At 46.3% G+C, this 24,247-nt stretch overlaps 2 protein-coding genes across 2 annotated transcripts in view; both read right to left on the bottom strand.

Annotated features, from left to right (window-relative positions):
• The window catches only part of FCHSD2 (FCH and double SH3 domains 2), a 120,462-nt gene extending 104,393 nt beyond the window's left edge, over positions 1-16,069 (bottom strand). The window contains exons 1-2 of the mRNA XM_050972036.1: positions 15,885-16,069; positions 13,541-13,638 (exon numbers count right to left, since the gene is read on the bottom strand). Of these exons, the coding sequence (XP_050827993.1) occupies positions 13,541-13,638; positions 15,885-15,905 (119 nt within the window). The 5' untranslated portion in view covers positions 15,906-16,069. The remainder of the gene's footprint in view (positions 1-13,540; positions 13,639-15,884) is intronic.
• RPS3 (ribosomal protein S3) overlaps positions 1-24,247 on the bottom strand; it is a 221,517-nt gene that overhangs the window by 119,156 nt on the left and 78,114 nt on the right. The gene's annotated exons all lie outside the window — the stretch shown is intronic.

Genomic DNA, 24,247 nt, shown 5'->3' with positions numbered 1-24,247 from the left:
TCAAACGTAGCCAATGTTTTCAGCAATTTGTCTCAGAGAAGTATTAGCAGTCCAGCATGTGATCAGAGGAACATGACATCCAGACACAAAACAATGCTAAAACAATAGCTTTTCCTTCAGTAGAATAAAAAAAGAAAACAAAAAAGAACCGCCAGAAAGCTGCTGGTGAGTGTGAGCATTTCATTCAATCTTTTCAAAATAAAAGCGTGCCCTCTTTAGAGCATTAACATTCACAACAAATAGAAGGATTGGTTTCAGAGCTTAAGTGTATTTAAAATGATCACTAATGAGTTTTTGTTTTAAAATGGGGAAACTAAGCAAACATTAGGGAGAGATACAATTTAGACAAATGCAAGGGTATTTTTCTATAGCTTCCCCAGACCTGATTCATCATATCCAAGGCATTTCCCTTTCAGAAAAAACCCAACAACATAGGATGTTATAATTCAGACTGTCTACCAGGAGCTTTTAGAAAACAGGAATATGAGGAGTTTCTTTGATCCCCATTTGCTTAACAGCAAGAAGCCAAGGCACATTTCATCATTCATGCTTCTTATTTCATCCTGGATCTGCAAAAGGTTTTGTAGCAGGCAACAACCACCTTGGAGTTCTTCCTTTACTCATCTGTCACATTTTAGAAATCTTGACAGTGCCACCCAGGTTTATCACAAAGACTTCTCTCCTTTCTTTTCCTACAGCCTTAACATGAGCATTTCAATTTTAAATGATGCCCTTCACAAGGTTTCATTGTCACTAGCACTGACGTAAGTCAAATTCTGTGTTTTAATGGATTCTACAGGTAAAAATAATTACTATAATGGGTTTTTTCCTCAAAGCACAATCACCCTGTTTTAGAAGAGTATAGTACTGTTATTTTTTTAAGTCAGTAAAATGTAACAGCTCACTGAAAACATGTGGCACAAATTCTAAAATCCATCTGTGCATATATGTCAGAATCACAGAATCACTTAGGTTGGAAAAGACCTCTGAGATCCTTGAGCCCAAGTTTTGACTGATAATCACCTTGCCACCACCGAGTGCCACGTCCAGTCATTCCTTGAACATGAATACTCCTTATAAACTTTCCCCCAAAGGGAGAAATTTCAGTCTATTGGCAAGCAAAAAAAGATATGGAAAAGATATCTGAAAGGGGTCAAGTCATCCTGTCTTCTTCCACTGACAAGAATATTGATCTTACTACCTGCAGCACCACTGCCTGCTCCAACCACATATAGCAGTAGAATGCTGTTCCTGAGCTCCAGTAAAACCAGAACAGGGCTGTTAATAAAGGTTTGTCACAGAATCACGGACTGCCAGCACGGTTTGAGTGGGAAGTGACTTGAAAGATCGTCAGTCCCACCCCTGCCACAGGCAGGGACACCTCTCACTGTCCAGGTAGCTCCAAGCCCTGTCCAGCCTGGCCTTGGACCCTTCCAGGGATGCAGGGGCAGCCACAGCTTCTCTGGGAACCTGTGCCAGGTCCTCCCCACCCTCCCAGGGAAGAACTTGCCCCCCAAAACCCAACTAGCCCTGCTCTTTAGCAGTCAGAAGTCATGCCCCTTGTCCTGGCATTCCATGACTCAAGTCCCTCTCCATCTTTCTTATGGGCTCCTTTCAAGTCTTGGAAGGGGCAATTAGGTCACCCCGAAGCTTCTCTTTTCCAGGCTGAACAATCCCAATTCTCCCAGCCTTTCCCATACTGCCAGTTCAGCAGCACAGCTGGGTGCAGAGAAGGCAAAAGGCATTTCAAACATCCACCGAGCTGTGTCAACAAAAGGGCTCAGCCCTCCTCTAGCACAGGATCGAGCTAACCTGCTAAATTTAGAACAAAAAAAAAAAAAAAAAATCACAACTACAAGGGACAAACTCCTGTAGCAGAGAGATCCATTTGCTGCCTGAGAGTAAGGAAGTGTTTGGATGCATGGAGAGATGAGGTCTTGGTTCTTAACTGGACAACAGCTCTGCGCTGCACCTCCACCAGAAGGACCTGGCAGCGAGCAGAGAACATCAAAGCACCCCCACCAACTCAAAGGAACTTCTCAGGGCAGATCAAAGCTCCAGGCACTTCATAAGCCGGGCCCGGGGCGTTCCAAAGACCCCCCGAAGCCGGGAACAAAGAGCGCCGTGCGGCCGCATTCCTGCGGCACCGCAGAGCCCGCAGGGACAGGCAGCCTCGGCTGCGGGACACGCCAGTCACAAGGCCAAGGCTCCCCGGGAAATCGGGAATAACAACACGGCCAAGCTAGGCTTCGGGCAAGAAAAATGTGCCTTTGCTCCTCCTTGTGCTGCTCTTTGTCAGGATGGAGAGTAGGAGAGCAGGCTCTTACCAAAAGAAGAGGGAGCACACAAGTGCAGACAAAGGACATTTTTATCAGTGACACATTAGGAGATGATTGAAGCCTTTACACAGGTTTTTAAAACTATTTCTTGAGGACCAAATGCTCAAGAGACAGAAGATTCAGCTCCTCAGGCATTAGGGATCAAGTTCAGCCACTTTCCACCATCAAGAGGCAGACTGCATCACCTCAGACTGCAACTTCAACCGCTCTTTGGATGCTATCATCAAAATTCTGCATATTTCCAAATGAAAAACTCCTGTAATCACAAAGATTACCTTCACCTCCTCAGCAGAAAAGCCTAAGCTCCAAATGCTTAGAAAAGCTAAAATATAGGGCCTTCTTTGTTTTCTACACAGCTGATTAGCTCATAGCAATTAACTACAATCTGCTTTCACATCAATTAATACAAATATGGACGAACACTGCCTAGAAAAATTTTGTTTGCACTTTTAACCTATTTGAACATAATGCACATCATTCAAGCTCTGCTTACATTCAGCCAAATCAGAAGGGGCAGATGCTTCCCTGAAAGCCTGTACATCACAGGGGAAAAGAAATGAGATTCCCAAAGAGTACTAGTGCACTTCCCAAGCTTTCCCAAGTCCTCTCAAGTCTGCCACTATTTATAGTGATTCGAGAGACTCAACACCTCCCACACTGTTACAATTCTGAGCCTTTGCTTTGATTTGAAACACACAGAAAAGAGCTAAGAAGGAGGTACAAACCAGTCTTACTGCAATTGCAGAAATTACTCTTCTCTCATCTCTCTTCTATTACTGGGTGGGAAATGTGGGATAGAAGGAATAGCTGCAACTCCCACTAACAATCCTAAAGACACTACTTGTACAAGTACTCCAAAAATACTAATGTTTGCTAATACTACAGAGAACTGATGTTCTTTTAACTGCAAAGAAAAGATGAGATTGCTCAGAGATCCAGAGGAAATCACATCATGAGCACTGAATCTTTTGCTCCCAAATTGCCACATTTTAGAAAGAGAGCATTAGTCTCTGGAACAACCACCCAAGAGATGCATGGAGTCCCCATTGTGGAGGTTTTCAAGATGTGAGGTAACTTCAGCCAGGCTCCTTTGCCAGGTAGGGTTGGATGAGACAGCCTTTTCAGGTGTGCCCTGGAGGCAAATCTACTTTTAAAGAGCATCCTGGTATTGTCGGTACAGTGACGTATCTTAAGTTTACCACCTTAAACCAATGCCACAGGAGATGGTTCAATAAACAGGTTCAATTCAAATATTTGTGCTTTGCTGTGACTTTTGTCAAACAAAACCCCACCCTTGTGATGGTCCTCTCTTAATCTCACCAAATCACACAACCACGGAATGGCTGGGGCTGGAAGTCACCTCTGGAAACCCCCCAGTCCTACCCCCCTGCCAAAACAGGTTCACCCAGGGCAGTTTGGAATAAGCCCAGGGAAGGAGATTGCAGAACCTCTCTGAGCAGCCTCCTCCCTGTGTTCTGTCATCTCACAGCAGTTTCTTCCCCTCATATTCCAGGGGAACTTCCTGCATTCCAGTTTGTGCCCGTTGCCCCTTGTCCTGTCACTGGAAAGAGTCTGGCCCCATCCCCTTGGCAGCTGGCCTGAAAATACTTGTATGCATTGATAAGATCCTCTCTCAGCTGTCTGTTCTCAAGGCAGAACAGCCCAGTCCCCTCAGCCTTTCCCCAGAACTGAGGTGCTCCTGGCCCTCATCATCTTTGTATCCTCTGCTGGATCCTCTCCAGTCGTTCCCTGTCCCGTCTCTCTTCACACAACTCTGGCTCAACAGAGTTGAGAAGAACAGAGGAAGAATGAGAAGACAAAGAGGAATTTCAAAAGCAGGACCTCTTTCTTAATTAGGTGTTACTAGGCAGTGATATGTACTTGTTCTCTTACTCAGCCAGCTCAGATCACAGAGAGATAATTAGAAACAATCACACAAAATCAATTAACATGAAAGAAAACTTCATAAACAACAAGCACATTAAAATAACATGGGAAACCACTGCCATCTACTCCCTTTCTCACCAGCGGCAACACAGCTGAAAATGAGCAAAGTACATTTAGAGATAAGACAGGCTAAAACCAGCCTGGGAACACACCAGGACTATGAAAAGCAGGTGCTAGAAATCAAGACACCATAACATGCCTATTATTGCGTTTCTGAATATTCTTTTTCATTCACAAGGCAATCTAGCCTGTCTTTTCTGCCTCTGCCTGGCTTTAGGATGGAAAGGCAATGGTTTTCAGGTCAAACATTAACAGAAATTCAGCAGCCTAACACATGGCAATGTTTCAAGAGAGAAATTCCCACTTATGTCAAGAGATTACAACTACTTTACTCCCTGCTGAAAGACTGAAAAATAGGGGTCCATTTTACTTCATTTTTCAAGAACTTCAGCCCCTCATCTCTGTAGCTCTGAAATAAGAGCAAAGTAATTCCACCTTTCACACAGTGAAGTGATTTCTCAAATTCCCAGTTTGCAGACGACGCCAAGCTGAGCAGTGCAGTTGACATAAGGGAAGGACGGGGCCATCCAGAGGGAAAGATTAAATGGGATATTGGGAGGAATTCCTCGCTGGGAGGTTGGGGAGGACCTGGCACAGGGTGCCCAGAGAAGCTGAGGCTGCCCCTGCACCCCTGGAAGTGTCCAAAGCCAGGCTGGACAGGGCTTAGAGCAACCTGGGACAGTGGAAGGCGTCCCTGCCCAAGGCAAGGGATGGGAATGGATGAGTTTTAACATCCCCCTCCCACCCAAAACCATTCCACAAATCTATGATTCATTCTTATATTCAAAGCTCTTTAAAGGCACTTCTGATCTGAGCTCATCTCAGAGTATCATACCCTCAAGAAAAATTGTGGCTTGCTCAGTTTTTTTGCCTCCTCCCTTATTTTTTTTTCTCCTTCAAAAATGCAAACAGAACACAGCAGAGCCCTCTCAAAAAACCTTATTTATGCTCAGGATTGTATGTATTTAAACATGGCCGTAAGTGCCAACATTTTCCCCACTAAGATTGGCTTGCATCTGGCTAGAAATAACTCTACTCAGTGGCTCTACCACCATAAATCTTCGAAAGTCTTCTGCATGGCTGAGCTCTGCTCATAAAATTAGACACCAGTGCGTTTTGTCTGTCTCATTAAAAGGATGTTTGGTGGAGCCGGCGCAGGAGGAGAGAGGAGTGTGTGAACAACCTTCCCAGACCCACTGGGGATTGGCCCAAACTGTTCTCACAGTGGCACAAAGAAAGGAACGCTTAAAATAACTCCAAAGGCTCTCAGAAGGAGCGGCTCCGAAGGTTAGGAATCATTTTAAAAGTCTGAGAATGGAATCTCCATGCTTACAGTAGCACACAGCAATAAAAAAAAATTAAAAATCCCTAGATTTCAATAGATTATTTTTGTAGTTACTCTCTTTCCTAAAGTTTCAATTGGAAATATTCCATCTGCTTCCTAAATAAACACAAGCCAAGACTTACAACCATTAATTTCCCTCTTTTTCCTCCAGTTTTAATTGGAAATAGTGCATTTACTCCATAAATAAACACAACCCAACACTTCCAAGCTTAAAGTCAATAACAAGCCCCCAACTTAATACAGTCCTACGAGCATTTAGGAAAAATGTTATTAAAATTTAAAACCTACTATAAAAACCAGTCAGAAAAGCACCACATTGAGCCATTATAAACCAGTTTATACTGCAAACATTTGACCAGAGCAGCTTGGGTTTGATAAGGTTTTAGCCTTTTTTCAACTGCCAGTTTTTAAAAATATAAATGCGGTGTAAGTATCAATTTTCTGTGTGCTTTCATATGCAAAAAAGCAATCAAGATGATTAAACAAGGTCAATGATTTTACTAAGCAAAAAAAGAAGTTTAAAAATCAGATGCATATTCATCAGAAAACCAAATTCACCACATGTAAGATAAGATATTAGTTGGGTCAAAAGTTCACTGGGAGCAGGAGAGGCTGATCTCAAGGACCAGCTGGGAATGAAAAGTAAGGACACCAAGTTCTCTGCAGCCAAGATAACCATGGTACATCAGCCCTTTGCTGGGAAAAACAACAACAAAACAAACCCACAAACTCTTTTTTACCTCTGCCTCCTCTACAGGAATATTTACACGGTGTAGGATTTGGTAATCCCATTCCCATCGTTTTTCAGGATGCTGGAATTGACAAGGCACAAGGTTTCTGAGGTCTCCTGATGGGATACTGGCAAAGGCAGCAAAAACTACAAAATAAACCTTCTGGCACCAAACTAAACAGAACCAAAGGCTGAGGCTGGCTGCTGGGAAAAGGCTCTTCCCCACAAGGTGCTCAGGCACTGGACAGGCTCCCCAGGGAACGGTGACAGCACCAAGCCTGACTTCAGGAAGCCTTTGGATAATGCTCTCAGGCACAAGAGGGGTTCTGGGGTGGTTTTGCAGGGCCAGGAGCTGGACTGGATGATCCTGATGGGCCCATTCCATATCAGGATATTCCGTGGCTCTGTGACAACCACCATAGGAAATCAGGCCAGGCCACCCTGATTGTGCCTGGAATGGGAAGAATGCTCTCCCTCTCTCCAGCACAGCTCATCCTGACCTTTGTGGGATGTCCCTGCAATTCCCCTTACACAGGGGTTTCAATAAGGGTTGGAATGAAAAGCTTTCAGGGAAAGCCTTCACCACAGAAGTGATGTGATGGAGAAGGAAGAAAACCCAAGAAACACCTTGAGTTTGAACAAATGGACCAAAAGAATAAATTGCTATACCTTTAGAGCCACCCTGTGCAATATATTTTAATACACATTGCAACTGGCCCCATGAAAATCTGTACCAAAGGCAACTTTACAGGACTTCATGGCAGCTGCTGGTTTCCCAGAGCTCTGCCAAGTAACATCGTGGTGAAAAACAAGAGTTGGGTCCAGGAAAAGCCATGCTCGGATAAAATTCAGGGAAAAAAAAAAAAAAACAAACCAAACCCACAGGACTTTCTGCAGACTAAAGAGTTCCTTCTTAAAAAATGGGCCATGAGTGAAAAGTGAAAATGCAATTTTTGGCAAGGAGTTGTTGTACTCAGAACCCAAATCTTGAGTTGTTGTACTCAGAACCCAAATCTTCTTGTTATGTCTTAGAAGACAAACTCACACTGAAGCCACAGCTTAACAGAACAAGCCCAGGGTCTCCTGAAGTCCTTAAAAATCAGACTTCCAGACTGTGTGTTGGAATTGCTTTAAGAAAAAAAAGCTCATTCAAGTGCAAACCTCAGAGAAAAAAAATAGGGAAAAAAAGAATTTTCATTCTGAGGTGAGAAATGGTTTGGTGGGCTTTTTTTACACTATTCTGCTATAAAAAAGCAAACAAAAAAAATCTTTTGATTATTTAACTTTCATCAGTTGAAAGATACTCAGAAATACTAAAACAGGGGATCCATTAATTTTTGCCTGCCAGGGATGAAAAAAAAGAAGGAATGTGGTCCATTTCTCAATTCCACTGTGCCAAGACAGGCCTGAATCATTACACTGTGGCCATGTTTATACTAAAACTCTTCTTTTTTTGCTCAGAACTTGGATTTCCACACCCAGTAGGCAACAGCTTTTTTTAAAGTACATTCCAAGCTTCCCTCAAACCGTTCCAGTCAAAACATCGCCAGATTTTAATTCCGTCAAGAATGTGAGCATCTCATTAAAGCCCTGCCTAATTATAGGTAACGTGCCCAGACCACAGATTTTGTGGTATCTTTATATGGAATATTATTCAGAAGTAACTGCACCAACTTTTCTCAAAAATCCTGAAATTTCTGCTTATTTAGTGTTACAGCAAAGAATTGTGTGTCCTCAACTAATTAGCAGAGCCTGGGAAAAAAACCTGAAAGTACAAAATAAAGTCACAATAATCACTAGTGGAGAGAAAGATCAACCCAGGAGGAAAGAAATGTCACCAGCTCATAAGATTGGAAGTTTTAAAGAAATAAATATTCCAGTCACACAAAGGAAAGCCTCAAGTGTGAGTCAAACCCAGGAAAAATAACGTTCTGCACATTGTTTTGGGGATTTTTTTCTGATTTTTCTGCTGCTTTCCACTTTGGCAGGTTGCAGGTTTCAGAACCTGTAAGCACAGCAAATCACTCTGCTCCTACTGAAATCAAGCCCCAAACACCAGAGGCAAGAATTGCATCTGCTGAATGCAGGGAATGACCTTGAGGGATAAAGGAAGGACACATTTCTCAGCAGGATAAAGGGAAAAAAGAGATGGACCTGCTCGTGGATAGATGAATTTTTTTAAAAGGGGCTTTATCAGACACCACTAGCCAGAGGCAAACATGCTCTGGAGCCCAGGTTCAGGAATATCCAAATAAATTGCATTCCCTGCAGCTGGAGGCTGGAAAGAACAGGAAGAAAGGTAAACTCCTCACCACCACCATGCCTGGGGGCAGGAAAAGCAGAGATTGCTCAGAATTATTCAGAATCTCTTATGGAATTCTAATACATATGGCTACACACTCATGTAAATACATATAATTTGACAGTTTTTCTCTCCATCTGCTCCTCCTTCCACAGCTCCACAAGGCTCTTCCCTAACACAGAATATTTAAGGGATCTTGTAGATTTGCTGTATTTAAAACTGGAACTGCTGCTGGTGTCTACTCCAGACTCAGCCCCAGCTGCCATAAACCTTATCAGGAACCTGCCAACACAGCCAGCCAGATTCCAGGAGCACAAATTCCACCAGGGAGCACAAAGTGTATCCAACAGCAAAAGCTTCCACGGAGCATAATTGAGCACAGAAAATGACATGTTAAAACGAGCAGGAACTGGCTGGCTACAGATGTAAATTCATTCATACTTTTACTTTCTTTTTTTAAAGATCTGTGCTGCTCGCTCTGGCTTGTTATGACAGGCTGAGGCATCGAAGGAGTTCTCTGTCCTCATCCTGGGCACAGAAACACAAATCCTGCCCTGGAATTACTGCTTCCCTCACAACCTGCAGGAGGGACAGCCCAGCAACAGCATCCAAGACAGGGAAGGGCTCACATTGGGAAGGAAGAGCCACGAGATCTCCTCACTTGGCTTAACATATCTTCAGTGGCTCTGCTGCACATTTACAAAGAAAGAATCTCAGGAATAGAGAACTAAATAAAATTTACAAGGTCAGAACTGGATAAAGAAAGGGAGGAGATGAAGCACCTGGGAGGAAAAAAAAAAGAAGTGGACAAATTGGAAGGGAGAAGGAATTGTCAGGAGGCAGAAGAGGGTGGAAGGTAGAAATTCACAGAATCACAGAATATTCTGAGCTGGAAGGGACCCACAAGGACACCTTACTAAGGCAAGGCAGCAGCAGAAGAAAGGTGAATAACAGAGAAATGCACTTTTATCAAAAAGAACGTGTCAGGAGGCAGAAACCACAAGGACAGAAGAGGGAAGGAAACAGAAGGAAGTATTTGTACATAGATTCACATCTCTATCAGTTGCACGAGTAGATGGTGAGCCTGTCTTTTTGGAAATTCCTTTTAAATTATGAATGAGGGGAAAAAAACACTGAAAAAACTAAAATCAGGAGCCAGCAAATGAAAGGAGTGTATTGTTACTCCTTCTCAGCCAGAAATCAGGCAATCTTTACATCTCATTTCAAATGACTTAAAAGGATGAGACAACGTAGATCAGCACATCCACACAGCCAAAATGAGTTAAGACTTCAATGAGGTGAATTTTCCAGAGCTGTAACTCACAAAGCAGCAGCTGTGCCTTCCACAGGGGCATCAGGCTGGGCTTACACAGTGACTTCAAACCCTTGTGAACCTGGGCTGCTGCTGAGCAGCTTTGCTTTCCCTCTCCTCCCTCAGGTACTCATCATTCCTCCTCCCTCCCCTGCCGCACTGGATTTATCAAAAAACCTGGGAGAAAAGACAGGGAAGGTTTGATTTCAAGTGGGTGAGCTCCCTGATCCACAGAACCCACCCTATGCTGCAGCAGATTTATTTGGGCCAGTGGACCTGGCCCTACATCTTAGTCCAGACTAAAGTTAGAGCAGACATGTAAGCCCAACTTCATTCTCTCTAGCAAAACACAAATGTGAAGAAGTTTTAGAAAGGACATCTTAGGATACTTCAGCAAGACCTGAAAAGGCATAACAAGTGTCCTGGAAAAGCAGACCCCAAGCCTTTGAAAAAGCAAGGCCCAATGTTTAATGTAAAGCAATTATCACTTAATGAGTTTACAAAGTCTGTAGCACATAAATACCTCACAGAAATGCCAAGCTGCATTGAAATGTGAATCATACAGAGTTCTTTAGAATGCTGCAGGCACTGGTACACACACAAAAGGAAAGCATCCCTCTGTCCCAGCAAACCAAGAGCATTTGCAGACCCTGGCTGTGACTGACTTACTACCATCAGTCAAAGAAGACAATCTTAAAACCAAAATAAAATACATGAATATTGCTAACACCTCTGATAAATTCAGCCATTCACAGCCCAGCAAAAAAATAATTAACTCACTGCCTAAAAGCAGCCAGTGTGGATGGAGTGAAGGACTCCTTGCCATAAATGTTGAAGGGTTTCTAGATCACAGCAACAAAACCTGCATTTACCTGTCAAGGAAAAAATCCCTTTTTCTCCATCCCAGTGGCAGAAAGACCTTTTTTATGGTAATGCCAACACAGATCTCCCACATGAAGGCATGAGATAGCTTTGGTGAGCTACAGAAGATAAACACATGTCGTGCCTGAAAGTAAGCCAAAGACCCTAAAAGCATCCTGAATCACTTGTTCCCCAAATTCCCCAGTCACTGAGCATGAAGAAATGTAACAGAAGAGCCAAACAGAGATTATAAACACAGAAATGTATTTTTAAATCTATTTGCTAACACATTTCAAACACATTCTTTATTAGAGTCTTGTCAAGTCATGGAAAGATACTTCAGCTTTAGTGCTACTGAGCTTCCACAGAGGAACAACACAGTTTGTTAAGACTGAAATGGACATTCGGTATTTTTAAAAATAAATACTAAAATTTTACATAGTGCCAAAAGCCATCAAAAAAAAAAAAAAAAAGAGTAGTTAAACACATAGACCTCAACCCTGACCAAGAATCCCCAGTTTTGCATAAAGATATCTAAGCTGCTGGTACTGCAAGCATGCTTTTTGGGCTGGTAGGCTGCCAAAAATCATCTGCTAATACACCAGACAATAGATGTATTCTGCTGGAGAACTTTCTGATCTTTTCCTCCTATCACTTCTCTTTAGTTGCACATAAAACCCAACCGAAGCGATACAAAAAATGTGATTTGAATGCCTGCATTTATGTGCCAACAAATGAAGCAATTATTCACAAAAAAGTAACTTTTTCAAACATGCATTTTTAATCACTGGTTTGCAAGCCCTGATTCAGTGTTTCCTGTTGCCATTGCAGCGCTTCAGTTTCTGGAATTCTGAGCACAAATTTGTGCTCCTGCAGTGCCCAAAAGCTTCAAAAACGCTACCAAAGGACCCAAACTCTTCTGAGCCTTGATAAACAAATGGCACTGTGCTCAAATTCCATACTTTGGGATAACAGCAGGGAGCTTTCTATGAAAACAAACCATCCTTCCAGAGACAGAAAGATCCTGTGTGTGGTTCCAGCTTTCTGGAATGCTCCGGAACCACGGTGGCTGCATATCCTGAATTCAGCCATCAGTGATGGGATATTGGGGTGAGGTTGAAACCCAAATTCCCCCAGGAGCATCACACCCTGACCAACACCATGGAGCCCCCAAAGCTTCCCCCCTTCCCAATCCAAAGGCCTCTGCATCACACACCAAGATCAGGGCTTGTTCAGCAAACGCTTTTAACCCCAAATTCCGAGGTTCTGATTCTCTTATCTGGTATCTGAACAACTCACTGACAACACTGAGCTGCCATACCCCATCTCATCATCCCACTCTGAAAGAATGTTTAATCTGTAAATCCACACAGCAGTGCTGCAACCAGAGTGCTGAACACACTCAGTGACCACGGGAGTGAATTAAACATATTAAACCAGCTTCCTAATCCCCAACATTAAAATTCAGAAATTTAATTAACTGCAGAAATTAAATTACATTAAAGGAAGATATTTTAAGCTGGCATTTTCACGTTTTCCTGGGTTTGTATCCACAGGCTTATGACATCTTTCAGCAGAATACAGGCTGAAGTGATCATAAGCTCCTGAAAAATACCAAGTCCTAACAAAACCTGGACTTTGGCAGCAGTACCCAGCCTAGATACTCTAAAAATAAGTTTCCATCTAAGGGGGGAAAATTCCTTGGATCAGTCTGTTACTTGTTACTCAGCATTTGTGTGTTACACACTCCCCAGAATAATCTTAATCTGAGGAAATGAACACTGTGATCTTTCCCATAGAAAAAAAAAAAAGTGTTTCAACACCCAAAAATACAAGGGGGAGAAAAGACTCCAGCCTTGACATTCTGATTTATGGAGGACACTGATAAACAGAACTTCATCTGTCAAAGCCAAACACTTGCATTTAACATACAAACATCAAGCAGGAAATCTCATTTAAATAATTAACATGTGGACTATCCACTGCCAAAAAGAGCAGGGCAGCAATGGACTTCTGCTGAATATTTTACAGGAAATTGAATGATTAATCCTCCATATAATGCCAGGTACCCACTCCCACCGTATTTCGTTAAAAGCAAACCTTGAATTTCAGGAGGAGCAAATCACATTAGGTAAAAGGAATGATGAACCCCTCACAACTGATGTTGGGTGGATTTTCTCTATTGTTTTGAACCCATGCAGAGTTTTAAATTATAAATGCAGATATCTTCTTGTAATTTTCTGGTAAAAAAATGCAATCTGTTTGAAAGCGCTTTTCAAAGCTATCTCAAGAGAGACATAAATCATCAGTGGCTTTAAAATATTTTAGCAATTTTAGCAGCCTTTTACAACTGGTAAATCAAAGTCTCAGCATATTATGTAAATAAATATTGCTGAAAAGACCAATGCTTTTTGGATGTTGTTTGTGAGTTTCTTTTAACATTTCCCCCATTGAAGAGAAGAAAAAAAGGGTTTGCATTGTGTTAGCTCCAGTTATAATTTCCAGCTGTGTCAAAACTTTAACAGCCTAAAAGCAGGAAATCCAAAGAGGAAATTCCATCGTCAGTTCCTGAATTTTGTAACTCAAATGTTCTTCCAAAAACTGGACCTTAAAGGAATTTTGGTAACATTTTCTGTAGCCTTACCTGATATCTTCCAGTAGGTCACATTCTGCCTGATGCTTGGCCTGAAGTTTTGTCATCTGCTCAACCTGAATGTTTTTCAGCTCTTGTGTAACTTTCACCTACAAAAAACCCAAACAAACCCAAGGACTACTTATATTTTCTGCAGTTCAAGTCACATTTCAGCAAGAAAACAAACAAACAAACCCAAGGACCACTTTTATTTCCTGTCGTTTAAGTCACATTTCATCAGGAAAACAAACAAACCGACTCAAGGACCACTTATATTTTCTGTAGTTTAAGTCACATTTCAACAATAAAACAAACAAACAAACTGGGAAAGGCTTCAGGAGGTTGGCTTTACATTTTTACTACTCTTGTAGTTTTCCTTTGAGCCTTGTGATCCTGCACAGATAAAGTTCAATACTTTGGGAACCTGCTTGGTAACTGGCAATGGCCCAGCTATTGGGAATGATTTGGTTTTGGAAGGGAACCTTGGAATTGTTTTGTTCTTGTTTTTTATTCAAAAAGAGGTCTTGGTATTGAAGCCCTCTAGTGATCACAGGGAATCCACATACCGGCCTAAAAAATGATCACCAATATCTCTGAACACATTATGCATTCATGAGGGCAGAAATGCCAAACTGTTACTGCAGAGGGATGAGAAATTCACAGAGGAAGAGGGCACCCATCTCCCTCTTCTTCACTAGCCAGTCAAAAAAAAAAAATTCCGGATCTCATCAGATTCCCTATTTTAACTCTGAAAATCATGCCCCAGCAACAAGCACCCTTTAATCACAACATCACATAAAGACAAGTTTTTCACATGACAGCAGAAAAATAAATCACATGTATACCCCTGAATTCAAGCAGAAAAAGCATTTGTTTTTTTTTAACGTGAACTTTCAGCATTTTTGGTTTTATCTGTATATAAAAAAGCCCAACTCAAAATAAATAAACCCACACAAAACAACCCAGGTAATGGAAATAAGCTCAAATGAAATAGTAGAGGCAAAGAAAATGAATGTAAAATGAATAAACTAAAATTGAAATAATTGAAATTAAATTGGTTTTGTTTGACAAAAGCAGAGTCAGCCCCTAAAATAAGAGGCTGGGAGGCAGGAATGAGACCTTCACTGCAGCTGCCTGCCAGGGTTACTGGGGAGCTCTGGGCATGACAAGGGAATCCTGCTCACGTTCCCTCCTCTCCTGGTCACTGTGGCAGCGGTTTGCCAGGTGCAGAACTGGGCAATCTCCTCTCCCCACGGAGAAATCCCACATCGGAAATCTCCAGGGGGCTGCAGACCATCACAGCCAGAGCAGCCCAAAGCGGGACATGGCACAGGCACGGGTCTCGGTCCCACGGGAACTCCTGCCCGCACAGCAGCACCTCTCCATCCTCTCCACAGCCCGACCATTCCGCACAACCCCCAAAACGTGCCCAAAAACCACCACGGAGCAGCTGAAAGCAGCTCAGCTCTCCCAGATACCAACCTGCCTAGTCAGACAAGCCGCACCGGGCACAGCGTTTATCCCAAATTTCCATTCCCGCTTGCCTCCGCTGCCACACCAGTCTCCCCGGTGGGCAGCACCCCACATTCCCACGGACCGCAGGGTCACCCGAAGAGCCTCCCCGGTGTATCTGCAGCTCGTTCCCATCGCACGTGGGAACGTGTGTGGAAACGCCGCACAATTCCTGCTGCCCCTGCTCCTGTGTGCTCCTGTGTGCTCCTGGCACACGCCGGGACAGTCTGCGTCCCTGGATCAACTCCAGACGTGACCTTCTTCCCCAAGACAACCAACCCCTCGCTGCTGGCACCAACGCACCGAGCGAGGCCCCAAAATTCCGGTGGCAGCACCCCACAAGCTGCACGACCTCGACGCCTCCGTGCAGCCGAGCCCTCCGCAGCCACTGCCCTCCTCCCAGCCCTCCGTCTCCCTTTGGAGAGCCCCCGCTGGAGAGGGGGGTCCCTGACGGAGCGCTGCCCCCCTGCACCTCCATCCTCGCCAGCGCGTCCCCATCCCTGCCCTGCCCTACCTCCCAACCCAGCCCACCCCACAGCCCCTCCGTGCCCAGTCCCCAGCACCCCCCGACAGCTCCCCACGACCCACCTTGCAGGGCCACCCTGGCCAAAGCCCCCCCGGCCCCCAACTCGCCGCTGCACCCCCCGTTCCCTTCCCAACACTCGCGCTCCCTCTCCGAACCTCCCTGCAGCCTTCCCCACCGCACAGCCCACCCTGCGCACCCCTCCCCTCGGCCTCGGACCCCCGCATCCCCCCGTACCCCGAACCCAGCCCCCCAGAAGGACCCTCAGCCGCCCCCCGGCCCCTCCGCGCACAGCCCCCCTGCGCCGGGCGGGGGTCGCACCTTCCTCGGCGGCGGCTGCATGGTGGTGGTGCTGCGCTGGGTATCCACATCAATTCCCTCCCCCCCGGCAGCAGGATGCGGCCCCCGCTGCAGGAGGAGGAGCAGCAGGAGGAGGAGGAGGAGCGGGCAGCGACCGTCTCCCTGCCGGTTCGGGGCGCGTCCCGGTCGGCGGGAGGAGCGGGGAAGGAAGGGAGGGAGGGATGGAGGCGGGGAGGGATGGCGGGGGGAGGCCGCCTCTTCCTCACGGGCAGCGGAGCAGCGTCCCGGCGCTGGGGAGCGGCGAGGGAAAGGAGGCGGCGAAGGGAGAGCGGGGAGAGACGTGGTGGGGGTGGGGGGGAGAAAGAAAAAAATAAAAGGAGGAAGGAAAAAGAAAAAAAAAACAGAGAAAAAAAAAAAAATCCCGACGCAGCGAGAGTCGCGCGGCGGCCGCGCGCGCCCCCCAGCGGCCGGCCCGGGGACCTGCACCGCCCCCGGCGGCCGCCATGGGCAGGGGCGGGGTGGGAACGCCCCCGGCGCGCGCGGGGGCTGCAGGGGCGCGCGGCCGCCGCTGGGGGGCGCCACGGGGGCGGCGGCGGGAGGGAAAGGGAGGGGAGGGGGCGCAATGGGGGCACAGTGGGGGCACAGTGGGGAGTTTGGGGTAGGCAGGGGTGTGCACAATGGGGTGTGTATGGGGGGTTATGGGTGTGCACAATGGGGTGTGTATGGGGGGGTTATGGGTGTGCACAATGGGGTGTGTATGGGGGGTTATGGGTGTGCACAATGGGATGTGTATGGGGGGTGGGTTATGGGTGTGCACAATGGGGAGTGTAAGGGGGGTTATGGGGTGTGCAGGGGTGTGCACAATGGGGGTGTGTATGGGGTGCAGGGCTGTGTAGGGGGTGCACACGGAAGGTTTGGGGTTTGCACAAGGGGGTACATGAAGGGTTTGGGGTTTGCACAAGGGGTGCACAAAGGGTTTGGGGTTTGCACAAGAGGGTAGATGAAGGATTTGGGGTTTGCACAAGGGGGTGCATGAAGGGTTTGGGGTTTGCATAAGGGGTGAAGGGGTTTGCATTGAAGGGTGCAGGGTGTGCATGGGGCAGTGAAGGGACTGGTTGGGATGCTGTTGGAGTGCTCAGGGGTGCAGGGAGGTGCCCAGAGGAGTGCAGTGCTCTGCTCTCCAAGGCACTATCCAGTGCAGGATCCACACACCGGGATTGGGGTGCGGGACACAGCTGGTGGCACTCAGGGGTGCTCCACGGCACAAAGCAGCCATCCCCTTCCCCCAGCACTTTCCCTAATAAAGCTGGGCAGCAAGAGTTGGACTTGAGCTGAAGCACATGAGAGACCATCTCCCCCTGAGAGCACCTGGAGAATCCCTTGATGGAGAATCCCAGATCCTGGTGCATCCCAAGGACAGCACACGGGGAGCACGAGCCTTTGCACGGGGTTGGTTTTAACCAAAGGAAAATAAAACAAAGCTGAGCTCTTGAGCATTGCAGACACAGAGAGCCCAGGAGGCAGAAGTGATGCTCCCAGCCCTGTCATGTTTTGCTGGGTGTGAATTAAACACCCCTGATCAGAAGTACTTTTGGGGTTTTAACCCCCGTCCCCAGCACTGAAATTCCTGGCCTTTGCTTATTAGTTCTGCTGCAACAAAATCTTTGAAATATTAACGTGCATTTGGCTGCTTCCCTTAAGCAAATTACCGGGGCAGTTTGCAGAGCATCAGACAATTCCCATAATTGCATTTTCCCAAGTGCTCCAGCGGTGCTGCCGCTGCTCCATCGCCAGCTCCTTCATTATGGATGAGCTGCTTTGCTCCAGCTCCCAGAAAGTGACCCCTCGCCTTTAGAGATGCTTTAACCACCTTTAAAACTAAATTGCAACTTGAATTCTGCTTTCCCCTCCAGCTACTAGTTTATTTAGTGCTGCTAATTAGTCTTAACTCTTTCTCCCTGGGAAATTTGAAATTATTAGTGAGACCTGGTGCAGCAGCAGATGCTGTGAAAAAATATTTCATCTCTCTATTAGGGCTGCAAGGGGATGGGATCTGCATGTGCAGCCCTTCATGGAATCATGGAATGGTTTGGGTTGAAAGGGACCTTAAAGCTCATCCAGTTCCACCCCCCCTGCCAAGGGCAAGGACACCTTCATCTCGCCCAGGTTTTTTAAAAATGGTGCCCAGACTTCTGCATGCAGGACTGAGAAGCATTTTAGGCACCAGGTCTACAGGCAGATGTATCATCCTCCCTTATGATGCAGTTGTTTTTCCACTATTTGCTTGTATTCTTCCATGAATAATTATGTTTTATCTGTTTGACCACAGATCCCCTGAAGCCTGACTCATGGAGTGCTGCAGGTCCAACGTGAATCCTGAAGGATTTTGCATCTGGGATGATAAATCCTGATGGAGCTGCCTCTTGTAGCTGCCCATGGCTCTTCCATATCTTAATAATAGTGCTGATAATTGGAGAGAAAAAGGATGTGAAATAAAGATTATCAAAAAGTCAATAGTATAAGTGTCTAAGTCTTGTATATTTTATCAAAATTCTTGTTTTCACAACATAATTGTAGTTCAGCTTATCCTGAGCCTTTATTCCTCGATTTCTCCTTTCTTTTTGCAGGACTTGAAGGCAGCTGAGTCTCATGGAATTCCAGAATGGTTTGGGTTGGAAGGGACTCTTACGGATCATCCAGTTCCATCCCCTGCCATGGGCAGGAACACCTTTCACTAGACCAGTTATTATTTTATATTTTATTGACCTTTATTTTGTCTTGTTTCATTTAATTTAATTTTTGTTTTATTTAATTTAATTTATTTTTATTTCATTTCATTTCATTTCATTTCATTTTTTTCATTTTATATGAAGGAGGGTACAAATACAGCCCCAGAGCAGTACACACCTCTCAGGGAACCCCAACAGAGAGGAGACATCAAGGCTGGAAACCCCCAGAGCCAAATTCCAGCTGATGGTGACAACCCACAGCTGAAAACAGCAGCTTGTTCTCTCATCCAGGAGAAAAAATAAAAAATAAAGAAGAATTTAGCCATAAAAGCAAAATTTGGAGAGGAACTTTAGGGAATGGAGCTCCCTTGGTTCCCATCCTCGGGCGAAGGCAACACGCTGGATCGCGGCTCCCGAGCGGCTGCTGCCTGTTCATTCTTCACACCTGAATTTAATCCCTGCAGGGGTTTAAATCTTTTCAAGCACAAAACCAAGATGTGTTGGAGGGTTCTTGGCTGCCAGGACGCGCTTCTGAGTGGAATCCAGCAAGCTGGAACCCGCGCTGGGCCCGTGATTAACACAGGAGGCAGCTCCGGCTGCCGGAGCCTTGGCACAGCGGCTTCTCCAGCCATGGATTTTGCCCCCTGGGCTCCCAGGAATGCTCCTGGCAGAAGGGTTTGCTCACTGGTAGAGACTATAGAGGAAGGGGGCTGACAGCACAGCAGCTTCTTCCAGGCAAGTCAGCTTTTTATATGGAATGTGTGATATTTAATTGTAGCAAATAGGAATGTTTTGGAATGTCATAGAATCCCAGAACGGTTTCGTTGGAAGGAACCTAAAAAATATCTCATTCCATGGAGGGACACCTTCCACTAGCCCAGGCTGTTCCAAGCCCCAATGTCCAGCCCGGCCTTGGACACTTCCAGGGATCCACAACTTCTCTGGGCACCCTGTGCCAGGGCCTCCCCACCCTCATGGCCAGGAATTCCTTCCCAATATCCCATCCATTTCCTCTGTCAGTGGGAAGCCATTCCCCCTTGTCCTGTCCCTCCATCCCTCATCCAAAGTCCCTCCCCAGCTCTCTTGTATAGGAATATTTATTTTGTGTTGTGTGTGGATATATATGAATGTATGAGAATTTATTTTATATTTAAAATAATATATAAGTAATGAAAATCTTAATAGATATAATGATTGAGAGAGACAAGGACATAGAAAGACACATTGAGACACACACAAAGAATCAAATTCGTTTATATTGGAAAATTCATCTAAGGTCATGTGTATAGATAAGAATAAAATAATTTTAAAAAATGAAAAGTAAAAAGTGAATAAAAGTATAACAAATAAAAAAAATTAATAAAGGACAAAATTATCTGGAACAATTAACCATAATGTCCATAATGTTCCTGACTGCTCCCAGGAGCAGGTAAAGCCAGAAATTGAGTTTGACATTATCTGACGCCCACAATTTTGTTCTGAGTGTTTCTTCCGACCTTCAAAGCTCACGGTGGCACGGAACGAGGTGTTTCCAGCCTTCCTTCCTTCCCTCCTTCCTTCCATGAAAAGGAGAACGTGCCGGAGCCTCCAGGCTATCCCCACGTGGTGGTGCCATGGGGATGCGGATCACAGCGCTCCGACAGCCACGGGAAGGGGACAGGTGACAGCTCAGAGGCTGGCATTGCTCTCTGCTTTTGGCCAGGAAAGAAGAACGTGAAGAAATATTGAAACATAAAGGAAAAGAAGAAAGAAAAAACCACATGGGTTGGGGAAGGACAAGATTCATAAAGCATGCAGGAAGCACGGAATTCTATGGACGGGGGAAAATAAGTTTCACAGGGCACAATGCATTTTCCCCCGTGCACAGAATTCCTTGCTTCTTGCAGGCTTTGGCTTTCCCCAGCGGAATTAAAAACCCCTCTTTGGGGCTTGCTTAGTGTAATAGGCTGAGGAAACCTCGAGGGAGCTGTCAGGGAGCCCAGGGGGTGGAATCAGCCTCCTCCAGGTCCCAGTGGGATGGGAGGACTCATTGGGCAGCCGGGATGGCTGTGGGGGGCTGGAGGTCTGGCCAGGCTGGAAGGGAGCCCGAGCAGCCCTGCCAGGTCCTGCTTGGGCCTGTTCCACCACATTTCGGGAAGGCTGGTACACCCAAACAGCTTTGTTCCTCTTGCCCTGCTGTCCTGGCCTCTCCCCATTCCTCACCTCTCATGTTTACCATACCTGCAGGGGTGAGCCTGGGATTAATTTCCATGAGAACACGTTGCAAGTGTAAATATTTCTGAGCAGGGATGCTTGGCAGCTTGATGGGGTTTGTCCTTCCTCCAGGAACTGACAGCTTTCCTGCTCTTTCTCTGATTGCATGTGACCAGATGTGAACACATCTGGGGCAGGACTCGGAGTCTGCCCTTTGTCCCATCCCAGTGTGGCTGTGTTTCCAAGGCTATCCAGGTGCTTCTTGGTGCTTTGAAGTAGCTGTGGCCTCTCTGCTGATATAAAACCATCTAACCTGGCCTGGGACACTTCCAGGGATCCAGGGGCAGCCACAGCTTCTCTGAGCACCCTGTGCCAGAATCCCCCCACCCTTATTATAGAAACATCTACCTCACATCTATACCAAATCTCCTCTCTTTTGGTTTAAAACCATCACCCCTTGCACTATCACAACAGGCCTTGCTTAAAAGCTTGTCCCCATCTTTCTTACAGTCCCCATTTGATTTCCCACACCTTCCTTGGGAGTACAAGTTTGCCATGCTGACAAATCCTACTGCAAATTGGCTCTGGCCTTTTGGAGACGGCTCTGACCCCAAAAGTCTCAGTGTGTCCAGGTCCCAGAGAGCTGCCAGGAGCACGTCAGGATGAGGCTGTCAGTGGGCAGTCCTGCTAAAAATTCCCTGCCTGGTCGTGCGTCACCTTCACCATTTCTCTCCCCCTTCTCTGTTAATGTGTAACCCAAACTGGCCAGGGCACATTGCTGTGATCCCAGCATTATCTGTCCCCAGCCAGGTCCATCCCTGCCTGCTCCCACTGGGGTATTTTTATCTGCAGGGGGATGGTGTCGTGGGAAGGGCAGCAGATGGGGAGGGCTGAGTATCCTGGGTCCTTCCACTGGATCTCCTATAAGGACTCCCTCAGTCTTCAGCCTGGAGAGGAGAAAACTCCACGGAGACTTTAGAGCCTCCTGCAGTGCCTAAATGGGCTCCAAGGGGACTCCAGAGGGACTTTGGACAAGACTTGTAGTGATAGGACAAGGGGGGATGGCTTCCCACTGCCAGAGGGCAGGGATGGATGGGATATGGGGAAGGAATCGTTCTCTATGAGGGTGGGGAGGCCCTGGCACAGGGTGTCCAGAGAAGCTGTGGCTGCCCCTGGATCCCTGGAAGTGCTCAGAAATGTGTAGATGTGGCACTTGGGGATGTGGTTTAAAGGTGAAAATGGAGGTGCTGGGTAATGGCTGGACTTGTGGCCTTGCAGGACCTTCCCCACCTTAGAGATTTTATATTCCTGAGGTCTCTTCCAGTATGACCCATTTTGTGATTCTATGATCCCTCCAGGGCAGCTGAGAAAAATTCTGTCTTGGACAGAGAGTGAATAACCACCTGAAGGGAGTTCATTTTCTACAGAGAAGTGTCTGAGAGCAGTTTTGGGGACCAGGAGTTTCACAGGGCTCAAGGCTGTTGTGTGGCTGGCAGAAGATGGAAAGGGATTGCTGGATTGATTTCTGCATCCATGGTGGACATCAGGAAGGACAAGGCACATCCAGAGCAGATGTATGTGGGTCAGGAATGCTGTGGGAAGAGCTGGCTGGCCTCCAGGGCGGGAGGATGATGGAGATGCCAACGCCTGGCTGCTCCCTGCCCTTATCAGAGCACTGCCCTCCCTGGGGTTCAGCTGTATGGGGACTGTATCAGCCCCCAGCTGCTGGGCTGGACAGGGATGGCTCCTTCCCTGTGTTCCTCACTGGGCCACATCCCAATCCAGCCCTGGTTATCAGCACCAGCCATCCCCTCCTCCCTGGCACTGAGTTTCTCCGGATGCTTTCTCATACAGCTGCCTCCATTCACCCTGGACAGCCTTAAAAATCCCTTTTCCACCTCTCTTCCTGCAGCCAGGGAAGCAGGGAAGAAGCAGTGTGGAGCAGTGTCTTTGGTGAAGAAAAGCCCTTTCCAACCTCAAACACTCCCAGCTGTGGAGCCTGGCTCTTGTTCTGCCAAGGGGAATTGCAGACCTGGGGATCTGGATGCAGCCTCAAACCATGGAATCACAAAATGGTTAGTGGAAAAGACCTTAAAACTCATCCAGTTCCATGAGCAGGGACACCTTGCACTAAACCAAATTGCTCCAACCTGGCTGGCCTTGGACACTGCCAGGGATCCAGGGGCAGGCACAGCTTCTCTGGAAAGCCTGTGCTCTCATGGTGAAGGATAAAGGTAAAAATCCTACACAGATTCCCTTTTCCCAGCACCTTTTCCAAACAAAAGGTGTTTCTGTCAAGTCTTCCCTGACATTGGGTGCCTTTAAGGGAAACAGAGAGGAAGCTCCTAAGAAATCTCCTTTTGTAAGGAGGCTGGACCCGGATGAAGAGGGAGTTCCTTGATGCAGACAGAAGGAATGGACATCAGGAGATGGATGTGTGGCCTTAGAGATCACCAGCCACGGAGATCTTGGAGTTACCCATCATCTGCCAAGGCCAGGAAGGAAGTGAAACTGGACACAGGGCTGCAAGTGTGGCATAAGCCAATTTCAGCACTTTTTTTGCGCTGAAATTTCACCAATTTCACAATTTCCCCCATTCTGTGCGTGGCCTGGCATGTTCTGTCCAGAGGGTGGGAGTGGGAGAAATGTGGGTTTAGAGCTGGATCTTCACACAGAAAGGGGAACCAAAACTTCCTGAATGAAGGAGAAGTAGTGGGAGCAATGTGCTGATGTGTCTCCAGCTGATTTAATTCCCATTCCTCTCTGTTTCCCAGAGATAATGCTCTGGGCTGCAGCATCCTGCTCGCTGAAGCAAGGTGACCACAAAGCTCCATCCTCAGGGCAGAAGTGGTTTATCCCTGCTGAAAATGAGCAAAGGCACTGAGATCAACCCCACTCCTGCCAGTTTGCTGCTTGTCTGTGCCAGTGAAATGATGCAATTTGGAGGGTGAGGCTTTGAGAGGTGAAAAGCCCAAAATGTGAAAGAGAGGAAGAAAGGGCCCCAGAGATTTTTATTCTCCTGGAGCATTATGGCTGTAATTACCAATCAAAGCATTTTAGCAACAAGTATCCTAATTTAATTTTATCCCAATCCCCTAATTTAATATCCCAATGTAAAAATGGAGATCTCTTGACTGGTTTGAGTTTCCTATGAGCTTGGATTACTGTTTTCAGCCTGAGCACCAGAAAGCAGCCACAAATCCCTTACAAATACAAATTCAGTGCTGGTTTCTCCTCAAAAGGCAGAGAAGAGCCTCATGTTGCCCTCCCAAAGATGAGTTTGTTCAACCCTAGTGGATTATCAGCACTGAATTAGGGCACTTGGGCACACAATTTGGTGGTGAACACAGAGGGTCAGGGTTAATGTTGGCACGATGGCCTTAGAGGGCTTTCCCAGCATTAATGATGCTGTGATTCTAAATAACCCTGGGCTCAGCTGAGCTGGCAGCTGGGCTTCTACAT

This window comes from Serinus canaria, chromosome 1, assembly GCF_022539315.1.
Source record: "Serinus canaria isolate serCan28SL12 chromosome 1, serCan2020, whole genome shotgun sequence".
In the NCBI taxonomy this organism is placed as follows: Eukaryota; Metazoa; Chordata; class Aves; order Passeriformes; family Fringillidae; genus Serinus; species Serinus canaria.
The sequence above is the reverse complement of the archived record's forward strand: the minus strand, read 5'-3'. Positions and strand labels throughout refer to the sequence as shown.